The sequence below is a fragment of the Lemur catta genome, chromosome 13 (genome assembly GCF_020740605.2).
Source record: "Lemur catta isolate mLemCat1 chromosome 13, mLemCat1.pri, whole genome shotgun sequence".
Lineage (NCBI taxonomy): Eukaryota > Metazoa > Chordata > Mammalia > Primates > Lemuridae > Lemur > Lemur catta.
Genome location: NC_059140.1, coordinates 73,549,365 through 73,562,738, shown reverse-complemented (window position 1 = coordinate 73,562,738; position 13,374 = coordinate 73,549,365). Strand labels below are relative to the sequence as shown.

The window sequence follows — 13,374 nt, the reverse complement described above, 5'->3', positions numbered from 1 at the left end:
GCAGCTACTTGCTAAACTGCATACTAAACATTTCAGTCATACTTGCAGCTGTCCAAAAAGTCTCTGTGGTGGAAGTTCTGTGTCTGTGTCCGCTGAAGACTGTCCCTATGTGCCTATCTGACATGACATTGTATTTCAGTGCATAAAGTTTCGATATGGAAACCTCTAGACAGAAACTTTTCTTGAAAATAGTAAATACTTCAAGTTGTGCAATCTACATCACAGGCTTAAAGGTGTTTATCTTTCAAAACTTTGAACGATATTTATGGCCAAGGTCCAAAAAACTACTCAGTAAACATAATACAATAGTCACCAATGTGCCAACCCCACATGATAGTAGCATTAGGTGAGGGAAGAAGATACCCTTGGAGGACAGGATGGGGGTTGTTGGTGGTGATCCTTTAATCACATTTGTAGATACTAATAAATAATAATGTAATAGTTTTATTTGTTTTTATGTACTGTATCTTATAATAAAATATAATATATTAAACTGATGATAACCCAGAGGGTTTTTTTTTTAAATATCTTTAGAATAAGGAGTTTTTATGGTCAAAGATTAGAAACTGTTAGAAAAGTCCTTAAATATTTTTAAAATTCAGAACCAGATATATTAACCCATAATTAGAAATGGTCAAATTGATCCTTTTTAAAATATTCTGCCAATTTGTGGTTATCTCTTCCCACATACCCAAACTTTCCTTAAACCAGTTCTAGGGTTATGATATGGTGACATCAAAAAATGGTAGCTATTAATATCATTGAACGTGGCCCAGTTACAAATTTATCTTATTTTAGACTAACGATCAGCTCCCGATTACTTTTAGAAATTGTCTATTGCAGAAAAATTATTATAAAAACTTAAATGCAGGAAAATTACTTATATCTCATACTTGTTCGAGGGTATACACTGTTTAGTCCTTTGAGATTACAAATTATAGCAGTCCTATAAAATATTCCCCGTGTGGGAGGCAATCCAACTAAAGAAAATGCCACTTAGATTGTAATTCTATTCCACATTAATTAAATGGTCATAGTTTAGTAGATATGCAACTGAGATACTAAAGACTCTGCCTTAATTAGTATAAAGCAATAGTATAATTGTTTGGGGCTATCGTTCTTCAAATTACTCATCTGGCCTCCTCCCAGTTTTACTACGTGCACATACTATGCACATTTATACACTAAAACCTTCAAGCAATAAAAGTTTTGATTTCTGGTCTCTAAGACTAACACAATCTAAACCAACTAATCAGAGAACCTTAAAGATTAAAAATTATGTTTTTTCAATGACATGTTTCCCATTAGAGCTTGTTTTTAACTGGAACGCTGTGCATGTGGAATGGGTACGACATTTGCAACCATTTATCAAGTTTGGGCGAGCAATGCTAATACTGCTGACGGTTCTGCTCTTGGAAGAGGGCCGTGCTTTCTGTTGCATGCAGACACTGACCCTGTACTTTCTTTCCTTTCCTTTGTTTCCTGTGCCATGCTTGCTGTGTAGCAAATGGAATCTCTTGCAGTAAGTTAACTTTCTTTCATACTCTTTGTCCATTTAGGCATGGACCCATAACAAACCTTATTTTTACCGTTACTATTATATCTGTTAGCATGTTTTCCCTTTTTCATTTAATTTTATTTTATTTGGTAGATTGAGACATGGCAGTTTATTAGTAGCATTCTGGGCTGCTTTCGCCCCAGCGTAGAAACCTACATTGCTATGAATTCTCATACTATCAGTGGACTATTCTGAGTAATAACTACCATTATTTGGCACTTAGGAAAGTCAGAGTTTTCATAGCTAGATTGCACCCTAAATTGTGAAGGTAACATTGTTTTTAAAACAGTACTTTATTTGTGAGTCTCTGGCAGTTATCTTTTATACCATATTTTAAAAGGTTTCCATAAAGAAAAGTTTAAATGACCATAAAATAAAATGTTTTACTAAAACAACCAAACATCCAGTTTGAGATAATTAGCGATTGAAGCTACTTCTTTAAACATAGGCTGGCTACCAGTATTGAGAGATCAATACATCTAAGCAGAATGGTTTTCCCCCTAAGGAGCAGGGAAGGGGAGGGAAGGAAATGTCATCGTTCAGGATAGTCTTAGCATGAATTTTAGTAACTTTTAAGAATTATGATCAAAAGTCTGTTAATAATAATCAATAGAATATTCTTCCTAAAACCTAAATTTAAGTTCTTGTGATTTCTCTCCCGAAATTCATGTGGAGGAACAATTTTAAGTCATCTCAGAAGCTCTCAATTCTGACCTGAGTTGTTCATAGTCCTTAGTAAAAGAAAGACCCTATTTATCCTGCCCCACTGGAAAATTGAACAGTGCTTAGTCTAACCACACATTTAACCCACTATCACTGGTGACTGCTGGCCATGAAATTCTATGTAGTGAAAGCTGTTCTTTTCCTTTCACAGAATCCCACCCGCTACCTAAGGCCTAATCCATTCTTAGAATGAAATAGGCAAAGTGTAGAGGACACAGTTCAAAGACTAGTATGATCATTGGCGTTGGAATTATTCATGATGTTTTTCCTCATAGTATACATAAGCTGTATCATAAAAACATTTTCAATTCCAAAGGTATCTATGGGGGCTGAAGGACCATTTTGAATGATTACTTTCCTAATGTTCTTCCACAGAAAGTTTTGAATGTTTTCATAATTTCTCCTTTTTTCTAAGCATGTTTGGCCCCTTTTTTTTTATCTCTTTAGTTCAACAAATATTCATTGTGTACAAAGTAGAAGCATCATCGGTAAAACTGATACAGTATCTTAGAGGATGGTGTGACTGTTAGGTTTACACACACTTTAGGATGAGGGTCTGCACCCCTCAACAGCAGCCAAAACTGTCACAGGAGTAATCTCCAAAGCCCAGACGTCTACTGAATTTATAAGTTTAACACCCAGAACTACTTAATGTTTTCCCTTTCAAATGTACTTTTAATAAAAAGAAATTCTGTTTTTAAAAAAAATGTATAGCTTCTAAAAATTAAGACAGCCACTCAGCTATAATTTGTAGGCATTTAATGGCCAAATATAATGGAAATTTGGCAGTTCACTCAGTCCCTTTATAGCTCCTATTCTCTAATTAGTCATCTTCCATTATAATAGAATATAATATTCTATATTATACCGTGGATTTCTCACTGATATTTATTGACTGGATTTGTTTTTCTGTTTTATTTGGAATGATAACAGCGGGTTATGTTTTCTTAATTTAAAAAACTGTGTTTGTCTCCACTGAGATTTCACTAGTGATGCAAGAATGATCCTTAATAACTATTTCTTCCCATGCAAATTCTCTCTTTAGCAATTGGAACTGTGTCAGAGATTATATAAGCTACACTTCCAGCTGCTATTGCTTTTTCAGTCCTACTGTAAGCTCATCGGCCAGGTGCACGAAGTTAGCTCCATGCCAGAGGTGAGTCACACACGTCCCAAACCCACCCCATTTATAGCTGCCCAAGTGACTTTATCCCCACATAATTATTTTGCTCAAGCGCAAGTCTGAAATAAATGTGTCTTGGATTTCTTTCTATTCTCATTTTCAAAAGCAGGGTCAGGACTAGGTGAGGAAAATGAGGAGCTTCAAAATTTAAGGACAAGCGTAAGAGCTAGAACACACCCCTTCCTGTGTGTACGCCCTCGGTGCCTCACCGGAATCACCCCAATCCTGGCCCTGGGGCCGGGCATCCTTATTTGAAGAATTGCCTTGTGCTGTGATTTTTCTTCCTTACATTTAGCTTTTCATACTTGCCCTTACATTGAGGTAAAGAGGAAATGTCTATCTGGTGTATTTGGTTCTCTTCAGTTTCCCTGTCCTGCTTGGCATCAGGATGCTTTAATATTTTTAAATATAAAAAGTAAAATAATTTAAACATGTTACATGTTACTGCTGAGGGAGCCGAAGTTTTTCTACATGTGAAGAAACACCACTATAACGTAGTAAGTGAAATGGTGGTGGTGTGCCCGGGGTGTTACGGAAGCGCAGAGGATGAGCACCTAATTTGCCTACAGGCGAGAAAGGTTGAAATTGGAGAGCTTTCTGGAGGAAGTGACACCCTGGTGGACTCTTAAAGGACAAGTTGGACTTAGGGAGATGAAGCAGAGGCTTGAATGTTATAGACAGCATGTCCGTAAACCTGGTGGTAAGGAGAAAGGAACTACTCGCAATTTAGTATCGCTAGCATATAAAAATGCAAACCAAAAAGGAATGATGAAATAAGACAAGTGAGAGAGAGGGAAGGGCAGCATCATGGAAGATGCTGCACCCAGGAATATTTTAGTTAGATCTCTAAGGCAGCTGTGTGGAGCAGGTATTTGATGACAGCTAGACTGGAAACTGGGAGACCAGTTATGAGGCTGCTGAAACCCGACAGGAGAAGAGAGTTTGAACCAAGACAGAAGTGCGAGGTATGGAGAGGAGGAAGGAAATGTGAGACATGGTCAGGACAAAAGACCCATGCAACTGATGGGGGCGGCGAGAGAGGGAGGAATGGAAGATAACACTCAAGTTCCATCTCAGATGAACCAGGTGACCAGCAGTGCCACACCTGAGACAAGGATAGAAAAGGAAGGACTGAGGCAATGGTACCTCCAGGCGGTCAGGCCTCCTGCCTGAGTCAGGCTGCACCATGACTGACCTCGTGCAGGGGTTGGGTATGAGGATCGAGGTCAGGGGAGAGATCCAGACAAAGGGCGCAGACGTGGCCGTGGTTATGAACCCGACAATGGTTATGAACAAGCAGGCGTCAGTGAAACCATCCCAGTGAGCGCAGGGAGATGAGGACAAAGCCTGGGCGACCACACAGCCTCAGAGGGGGCAGAAGAGGGGGCACCACGAGAGAGGGAGAATGACAACCATTTTGCCATTTACTACTCATTTTGAAAAAAGGAAAAAAAAACTGTGTGACTTTTAAGTATACGTTCAGATGTTCATTTCAAAGGAGGCATGAGTCAACCTTCTTTGTGAGAAGCTTTTCACAAACCAGTTTTCCTCTAGAATTAGAAGTTATCAGATAAAATAGAGAACAGTTGATACTTGTTATTTATCATGTGGTCAAGATAAAGTTTGTTCTTAATCTAAGCAAGTACTAACAGGATCCCTGGAATCATCTTTGCTCAAGAAATAGAGGACACACAAATGCAACTCACATGTCATTTGCTATACTAAAAAAGCAATTGGAGTTTCATGTTAGAGTAGCAAATTATATATTACATACCATGTATGTGTGGGTGTATATATATATATGTATCATATATGTAATTATTTTAAATCTAGTGAACTTCCAATTATTAAGTCTAGAGAAATTTTAAACACCATATATAAGTTATAAATATTGTATATACAAGCATACCTCATTTTCTTGCTCTTTGCTTCATTGCACTTCACAGATACTGTGTTTTTTACAAATTGAAGGTTTGTAGCAACCTTTCATCAAGCAAGTCTATCAGTGCCATTTTTCCAAAATGGCACTTCATGTCCTCTGTGTCACATTTTGGTAGTTCTCACAATACTTCAAACTTTTTCATTATTATTATATCTGTTAGGATGATCTGTGATCTTTGATGTTACTAGTATAATTGTTTTGGGGCACCACAAACCACACCCATATAAGAAGGTGAACTTAATCTGTAAATGTTCTGACTGCTCCACTGACTGGCCGTTCCCCAGTCTCTCTCCCTCTTCTTGGGCCTCCCTAGTCCCTGAGACATAACAATGTTGAAATTAGGCCAATTAAGAACCCTATAATGGCCTCCAAGTGTTCAAGAGAAAGGAAGAGTCACATGTGTCTCACTTTAAATCAAAAGATACAAATGATTAAGCTTAGTGAGGAAGGCATGTCGAAAGCTGAGACAGGCCAAAAGCCAAGCTTCTTGTGCCAAACAGTTAGCCAAGCTGTGAATTCAAAGGAAAAGTTCTTGAAGAAAATTAAGTGCTACTCCAGTGAACATATGCATGATAAGAAAGAGAAATTGCTGATATGGAGAAAGTTTTAGTGTTCTGGGTAGAAGATCAAACAAGCCACAACATTCCCTTAAGCCAAAGCCAAATCCAGAGCAAGGGCCTAACTCTCTTTAATTCTGTGATGGCTGAGAGAGGCGAGGAAGCTGCAGAAGAAAAGTCTTAACCTAGCAGAGGTTGGTTCATGAGGTTTAAGGAAAGAAGCCATCTCCGTAACAGAAAAGTGCAAGGTGAAGCAAAGTTCTGATGGAGAAGCTGCAGCAAATTATACAGAAGATCTACTAAGATCGTTGCTGAAGGTGGCTACACTAAACAACAGATTTTCAATGTAAAGAAATAGCCTTCTACTGGAAGAAGATGCCATGTAGGACTTTCATAGCAAGAGAGGAGAAGGCAATGCCTGACTTCAAAGCTTCAAAGGACAGGCTGACTCTCTTGTTAGGGAGCCAATGCATCTGGTGACTTGAATTTGAAGCCAGTGCTCATTTAGCATTCCATAAACCCTAGGGCCCTCAGGAATTATACTAAATCTACCTGTGCTCTATAAATGGAACAACAAAGCCTGGATGACAGCACATCTGTTTACGGTGTGGTTTACTGAATATTTTAAGACCGATTGCTCAGAAAAAAGATTCCTTTCAAAATACTACTGCTCATTAACAATGCACCTAGACACTGAAAGCTCTGATGGAGATGTACAAGGAGATTAATGCTGGATTTCATGCTGCTAACACAACGTCCATTCTGCAGCCCATGGATCATGACGCAATTTCTACTGTCAAGTCTTGTTATTTAAGAATACAGTTCATAAGTTTGTAGTGCCATAGACAGAGATTCCTCTGATGGATCTGGGCAGAGTAAATTGAAAATATTATGGAAAGGATTCACTATTCAAAATGTTGTTAAGAACATTCATGATTCATGAAAGGAGGTGAAAATATCACCATTAACAGGAGTGTGGAAGAAGTGGATTCCAACCCTTATAGGTGACTTTAAGGAATTCCAAGACCTCAGTGAAGGAAGTCACTGAAAATGTGGTGGAAACAGCAAGAGAACTAGAATTAGAAGTGAACACTGAAGACAAAACTAAATTGCTGCAATCTCACGGTAAAACTAGAATGGATGAGAAGTTGCTTCTTACAGATGAGCAAAGAAAGTGGTTTCTTGAAGTGGTATCTACGCCTGGTGAAGATGCTGTGAACATTATTAAAACAACAAAAGATTTAGAGAATTACATAAACTTAGTTGATAATATAATAGTAGAGTTTGAGAGGATTAATTCCAATTTTGAAAGAAGTTCCACTGTGGGTGAAATGCTATCAAACAGCATCACATGCTACAGATAAATCTTTCCATGAAAGGAAACATCAATCTACGAGGCAAACATCATTGTTGTCTCATTTTAAGAAATTGTCACAGCCACCCCAAGCTTCAGCAGCCAGCACCCTGATCAGTCAGCAGCCGCCAACATTGAGGCAAGACTCTCCACTAGCAACAAGGTTATCACTAAAGGTTCGGGTGATTGTTAGCATTTTTTAGCAATAAATATTTTTTAGTTAAGGTACATGTGTTGTTTTTTAGACATAATGCTACTTAGACTACAGTACAAGCATAACTTTTATGTGCACTGGAAAATAAAAAAAAAATGTGTGACTCACTTTATTGCTATTATTGACATTCACTTTATTCCAATATTTTCTTTATTGCAGTGGTCTCAAACCAAACCCACAACATCCCCGAGGCTTACCTGTGTATACATATATGGGCACACATAGTATTTAAATACTATGTATGTTTTAAATAATGTGTGCCTATATACACACAATGTTTAAAACTTACCTAGGTTTAAAATAGTTCAGAAACTCATTTTGAAACTTAAAATTATATACAAAATCAAGATACTCTAATATCTTGTTTTAAAAGATTATCTCAGCAGGGCCGGGCGCGGTGGCTCACGCCTGTAATCCTAGCTCTGGGAGGCCGAGGCGGGTGGATCGCTCGAGGTCAGGAGTTCGAGACCAGCCTGAGCAAGAGTGAGACCCCGTCTCTACTAAAAAAAATAGAAAGAAATTATCTGGCCAACTAAAAAATATATATACAAAAAAAAAATTAGCCGGGCATGGTGGCTCATGCCTGTAGTCCCAGCTACTCCGGAGGCTAAGCCACAAGGATTGCTTGAGCCCAGGAGTCTGAGGTTGCTGTGAGCTAGGCTGACGCCACGGCACTCACTCTAGCCCGGGCAACAAAGTGACACTCTGTCTCAAAAAAAAAAAAAAAAGATTATCTCAGTAAATTTTCAAACTAGCTCTAGAGTAGGTATAGCTGTGTTTAACAGGCATCTGTGTGAAAAAAAATAGTCCCTCACGACTTCAGTTTAATAAATCAGTACAAAAGCCGGGAATGAAGAGGAAAGGTGAAAGTGTTGAATAAATAGCTTTCCAAAGTAAACAGGCATCACCAACTCATCAACTTGCATTATAAAAGAAAAAAACTTATTAATTTCATGTCATTTTTTAAATGCCCTTGAGATCAAATTGCAGAACAGCTGTCTTCCATAGTATATTTTGGGGCACTTAGAAGTGATACAGGGTTTCTCTTATGATTTACTTTTTTAACACTCTGGATTTTTGATCCTAGTAACCTTGAGGGGAAATATCTTTTCCTCTGTACCATTAACACTAAAATTACCTTATTATTCCTCCTTCTTCTCAAAATTGTCTTCAATCTTTTCCCAAGGCACAGAACCAACAGTGAGAAAAACTTACTATTAGAACAGAGTCTGTGTTCGTAATTACATTTATTGAGCACTTATACATCAAACTGTCCTAAGCATTTGATAGACATTATTTCATTTAATCTTTAAATAACCCTGTGCGGTGGGTAATGCCTTCAGTCCCACGGTTGAGAAAACTGAAGCACATGAAAGTCTGTTAACCTGTCTGTGTTCCCATAGTACACCACAGAGTTGGCATTTGAACCCAGATCTACTTGACTCTTGAGCCTGTTCTCTTCTACACTTTCCCTCTGCATTTTAAATGAAGTCTTAATCTTTTGTATAAGGAGAGCCTCCCATCTGTTGGCCCAAATTACTCAGTGCAATGCATACAACCCACAACCCCTGACACGTACCACGGAGTACAGCGTCATCTATCCTATTTGAATTGACCAAGGTGTTTAAACTTGTGCTTGACCAGCCCCATATGATCAAATTTCTTTCCTTTGGGGATGTAAAATTCCCTCTCCACCTAAATACAATATATTAAAAAAAAACTTTTTTAAACAGCTGCTGAATATGTCCCGGGAACTGAGTGACCTAAAGAAACACCTGAAGGAAGCCAGCGCGGCCATCGCGGGGGACCCTCTTTATGCGGAGGGCGCGTGGTCCGAGCCGACCTTCACGTCCACGGAAGCAGCCATCCAGTCCATGCTGGAGTGCCTGAAGAACAACGAACTTGGCAAAGCTTTGCGGCAAATCAGGGAATGCAGGTGACTCTGCTATTTCTTTTAGAGGTGGTTACAGAAACTGCACACCTAGTCGTTAAGTTTGTCATGGCTGGGGGCTAGCCAGGTTTGGGTATTTCCTATGTCACTTCTCAGATCTTTACCGGCACCGTGCCAGAAACACTTGGCATTTTGGTGTTGTATTCGCATTCCTTGGAACCAGGATGCCACAGCAAATAAGATAAATGTTTAAGAGTATCAGATTCCATTCTGATATTTTTATACTTTTGATATTTCCTCAAAAACAATATTCAGTATTCTAAAATGGATTATGTGATGTTTGCACAACTCTGAATATACTAAAACCCACTGAATCGTGTACTTTAGATGGGTGAATTATATGGTATGAGAATTATATCTCAATAAAACCTTTTTTTTAAAAAAGTAATATTCTTATACTCATGAAGATTCATAACGTCCCAACTCTGTGACCAATAGTGCCTCTCATCTATGCTGTTCTTTTTGACTGCAGAAGTCTGTGGCCCAATGACATCTTTGGAAGCAGCTCTGATGATGAGGTCCAGACACTACTGAATATTTACTTCCGTCACCAAACTCTGGGACAGACGGGCACTTACGCACTGGTGGGGTCCAACCAGAGCCTGACCGAGATCTGCACCAAGCTGATGGAGCTGAACATGGAGATCCGGGACATGATCCGCAGGGCCCAGAGTTACCGAGTCCTCACGGCTTTTCTTCCAGACTCCAGCGTTTCTGGCACTAGTCTCTGACAGGAGCCTCCCGTCCCCCATGGGTTCCAAGCTGGCGGTGCTGCCATGCTGGGGCGACATCATTCAGTGTCTTCTCGGCCTTCGAAAGGCTTGGACAAACTGTTCTCCCTCTTGTTACCTGTAGGGCTTTTTCTGAAGAGGATGGCAGAACTTCCAACGTGTAGCAATACTATCAGAACCAAGGTAGCTTAGAGCATCCTGGGACAGACTCCATCGTCATGCTGCGTGGCACAAACGTGTTATCGTTTTATTCAGCATATGCAACTCACTACTGAAGAAGTGACTTCCATTGCATACCAAAGCCGACTACACTGAACAGTACCTTCCTTTCTAGAAACAATTTTAGATTGGCAAAAGTGCAATGTTTTCTTCACTAAAAAAAAATTTTATATTCTAAAACTTGTACATTCTTTCCCTTTCTTCTTCCCTTTTTCTTTTTTGCTTTCTTTTTTTTTTTTTTTTTCTTTTTCCTTTCTTCGGTGGGCTGAGAAAGAGGCAGGCAGAATGAAGCTGGCCACTGAAAACTGCAAGATGGTCAGAAGCTGACAGCCTGTATATGTGAAAAGGGAATTGTAAATGGACTACAATTTAATGTACACTGTAATTTGAATACAATTACTGTATCTAAAAGGAGCTGCTATGAAGTACCTTTCTTATGTTGCTAGGCTAGTGTTTCTGAAGGCCCTGGATCTCTTTGCACCAAAAATGGTCCAGATAGACTCTTTTTAAGGATCTTGGCTGCTTTTTACTAGAAGGTTGCTTTTTTGAGCATATTTATACTACAGAAGGATGAGTGTTAATTTTAATTAACTTTGCCATTTTGTAGAGAAAAATTATTCACAATATAAATTCCAAGTCTCTTCACTGTCACGCATGCATATTTTATTATAATATCCATTTGGATAGCCGGAAGTAGAACATAAAGGTAAAATGAGTTGTCACTTTGTTTCCTAAGAAATGTCATATTTTATTTGTAATATATATGTAAAGGGCCATTCTTAAGTTCTCTCCTTAAACTTAATGCTGTCGAGTGTCAGGTGTGTGCATGTGAACTTGTTGCACATCAGAAACATATTCAGAGTTTATCTGTGTAACTTATTCACTCTGTAAATACATTTAAAGTTTTTGTGATGTAATCTTAATTGATATTCTGTTCAGAACTTTCTTTAGACTAAAAAAAAAAAAAGACAAAATACATGTTGACCATGGATTTTATTTCTACTTAATGAAGATGTTTGCCTTGGACACACGTTAAGTTTTGCATGTTGGTGGCCACCGTGACAACCCGAAGGGGCACCATTCGCATGGATCCCATGGGGGTCACGCAGTGCATGGCCCTGCGGAGCTGGAGGTAAGTATGATCTCTTTGGCAGTGGATACCAAACAAAGACTGTGACCCTCAACCCATTCCCTCTGTAATCAACCAAAGAGAAAAATCAGAAAAGAGTGAAAGCTCTAATTCTCTATAACCTATCATATCAAGCTGTCATTTTTAAAATTTTGAAATAGATTCTTTAATGAACAGGAAAAAGTAGTACAAGTTTTAATTCTGTCACCAATACCTATCAATTCTCCACCCTGCTAGAGATCTAATTTATTTACTGTCTTCCTACTCATGTTTACTTGGACTAACAAGTATACTTGCTTTGCTAGCGTCCAACTACTGAATCATTAGCTGTCATTTGCTAGGAATATCCCGCAGTAGGGAGTCCAAACCAGGGTTTTGTTTTTTTATTATGTTATCACAGATACAACTACTAGTAGATTTCAGTAATTTTCTGGATTGCTGTAAACATTCTGCTGATGATTTGTTTTTTTCAACTTACCTGAAAGATATTTGTAGGAAACAACTGAATCACGATCTCTCTGAAAAATACCTCATAAATTAAAGGTTTTTGTGGTTAACCACAATAGCCAACTTTTGGAGAGTTTTGCTGGGAGGCACGGTAAAAAGGACTGATCGGTCGTGACTGAATTGAGTACATTGTAATCTGGACTATTAAACTGTCGTCATAGGAAGTAGTGGGGTTTGTCTTGTTTCCTAATTTTATTTTTAAAAGGAGACATGTTCATGTGAAAGGTTTCTTCTACTCTTCCTCTATTTCTTCACCTCCTCTCCCTTGAGTGGAGGTAGGAAAAATTGTGTAGGAAAGCAGCCCCTCCCCAGGTGAGCCAGCAATGACTTTAGATCCACCGGTCAAATCTCCTTGGCCACCGGGCTGTGCCTCTGTCACCGAAGCCTTCGTTTTCATTGCCTGCCCCAGGGGTGCAGAGGAGCAGCGGTACCAAAGGAGAGGGCAGATATCTAAGAGATGCTTCAGTGATAGAAAAGTGCCTCCTAGTATCTCAGTGCTTCCTAGCACCAAAACAGGATGCACTGTTTATCCACTGGCATACTAAAGCAATCCAGATAGGTGCTCTGTTACTTAGATATAACTTCATTAAAATTATAGTCTCCAAATATAGTGTTTTAGAAAAAAGCACTATACATTTTAGAAGTATGTGAATATGTCTTATTCCCACCAATAGGTTAAGCAAATGTGTTACTGCAGCTGTGACATAAAGATGCTTGTCACTGTTAGCATGACACACACACACGTGCACATACAGAGTTAGGCCTTAAGGCTCTTCTGTTTCCAAGTCCTAACAAATGTGGATCTTTTCAGTGAATTGCAGAATTCTGTTACTGGAAGAATAAGGGTACCTCCAGGCTGCTTCCATCAATAGCTTACACCTGCTTCCAACTACCTGCCTTAACAACAACATAAAATTAGTGTCCAGGGGTAAATATCGTGGTGTGTTAATTATATTTCAATAAAACTGTTTTTTAAAGTTTTCGATGCATTTAATTTGGATCAATTAATATTTGAATACCTATCACCAACCGAGGTTCTTTCTTCATTCAGCAAATATTTATTGTGTGCTCACTCTGGGCTAGGCACTGTTTTAGAAGATACTGCAGTTATCAAACCAGGTGTGGTCCTTGTTCTCATGGCACTCACACATTTTAGTGGGGGAAGATGCATTGTCTATGGCAGGTGGTGGTAATGCCATGAGGGACAAAACGGGGATGAGAGGAATGCTATTTCAGCTGGTGCTCTAATGAGGCGGCATCTGAGTAGAGAGAGGAATAAAGTGAGGACACAACATGGTTATCTGGG

The 13,374-nt window shown here is 38.9% G+C and overlaps 1 protein-coding gene across 1 annotated transcript in view; it reads left to right on the top strand.

The window, feature by feature from the left end:
* FRY (FRY microtubule binding protein) overlaps positions 1–13,048 on the top strand; it is a 231,492-nt gene extending 218,444 nt beyond the window's left edge. Inside the window, exons 59-61 of the mRNA XM_045566954.1 lie at positions 3,327–3,437; positions 9,265–9,467; positions 9,955–13,048. Of these exons, the coding sequence (XP_045422910.1) occupies positions 3,327–3,437; positions 9,265–9,467; positions 9,955–10,213 (573 nt within the window). The 3' untranslated portion in view covers positions 10,214–13,048. The remainder of the gene's footprint in view (positions 1–3,326; positions 3,438–9,264; positions 9,468–9,954) is intronic.
* Positions 13,049–13,374: the final 326 nt, after the last annotated feature.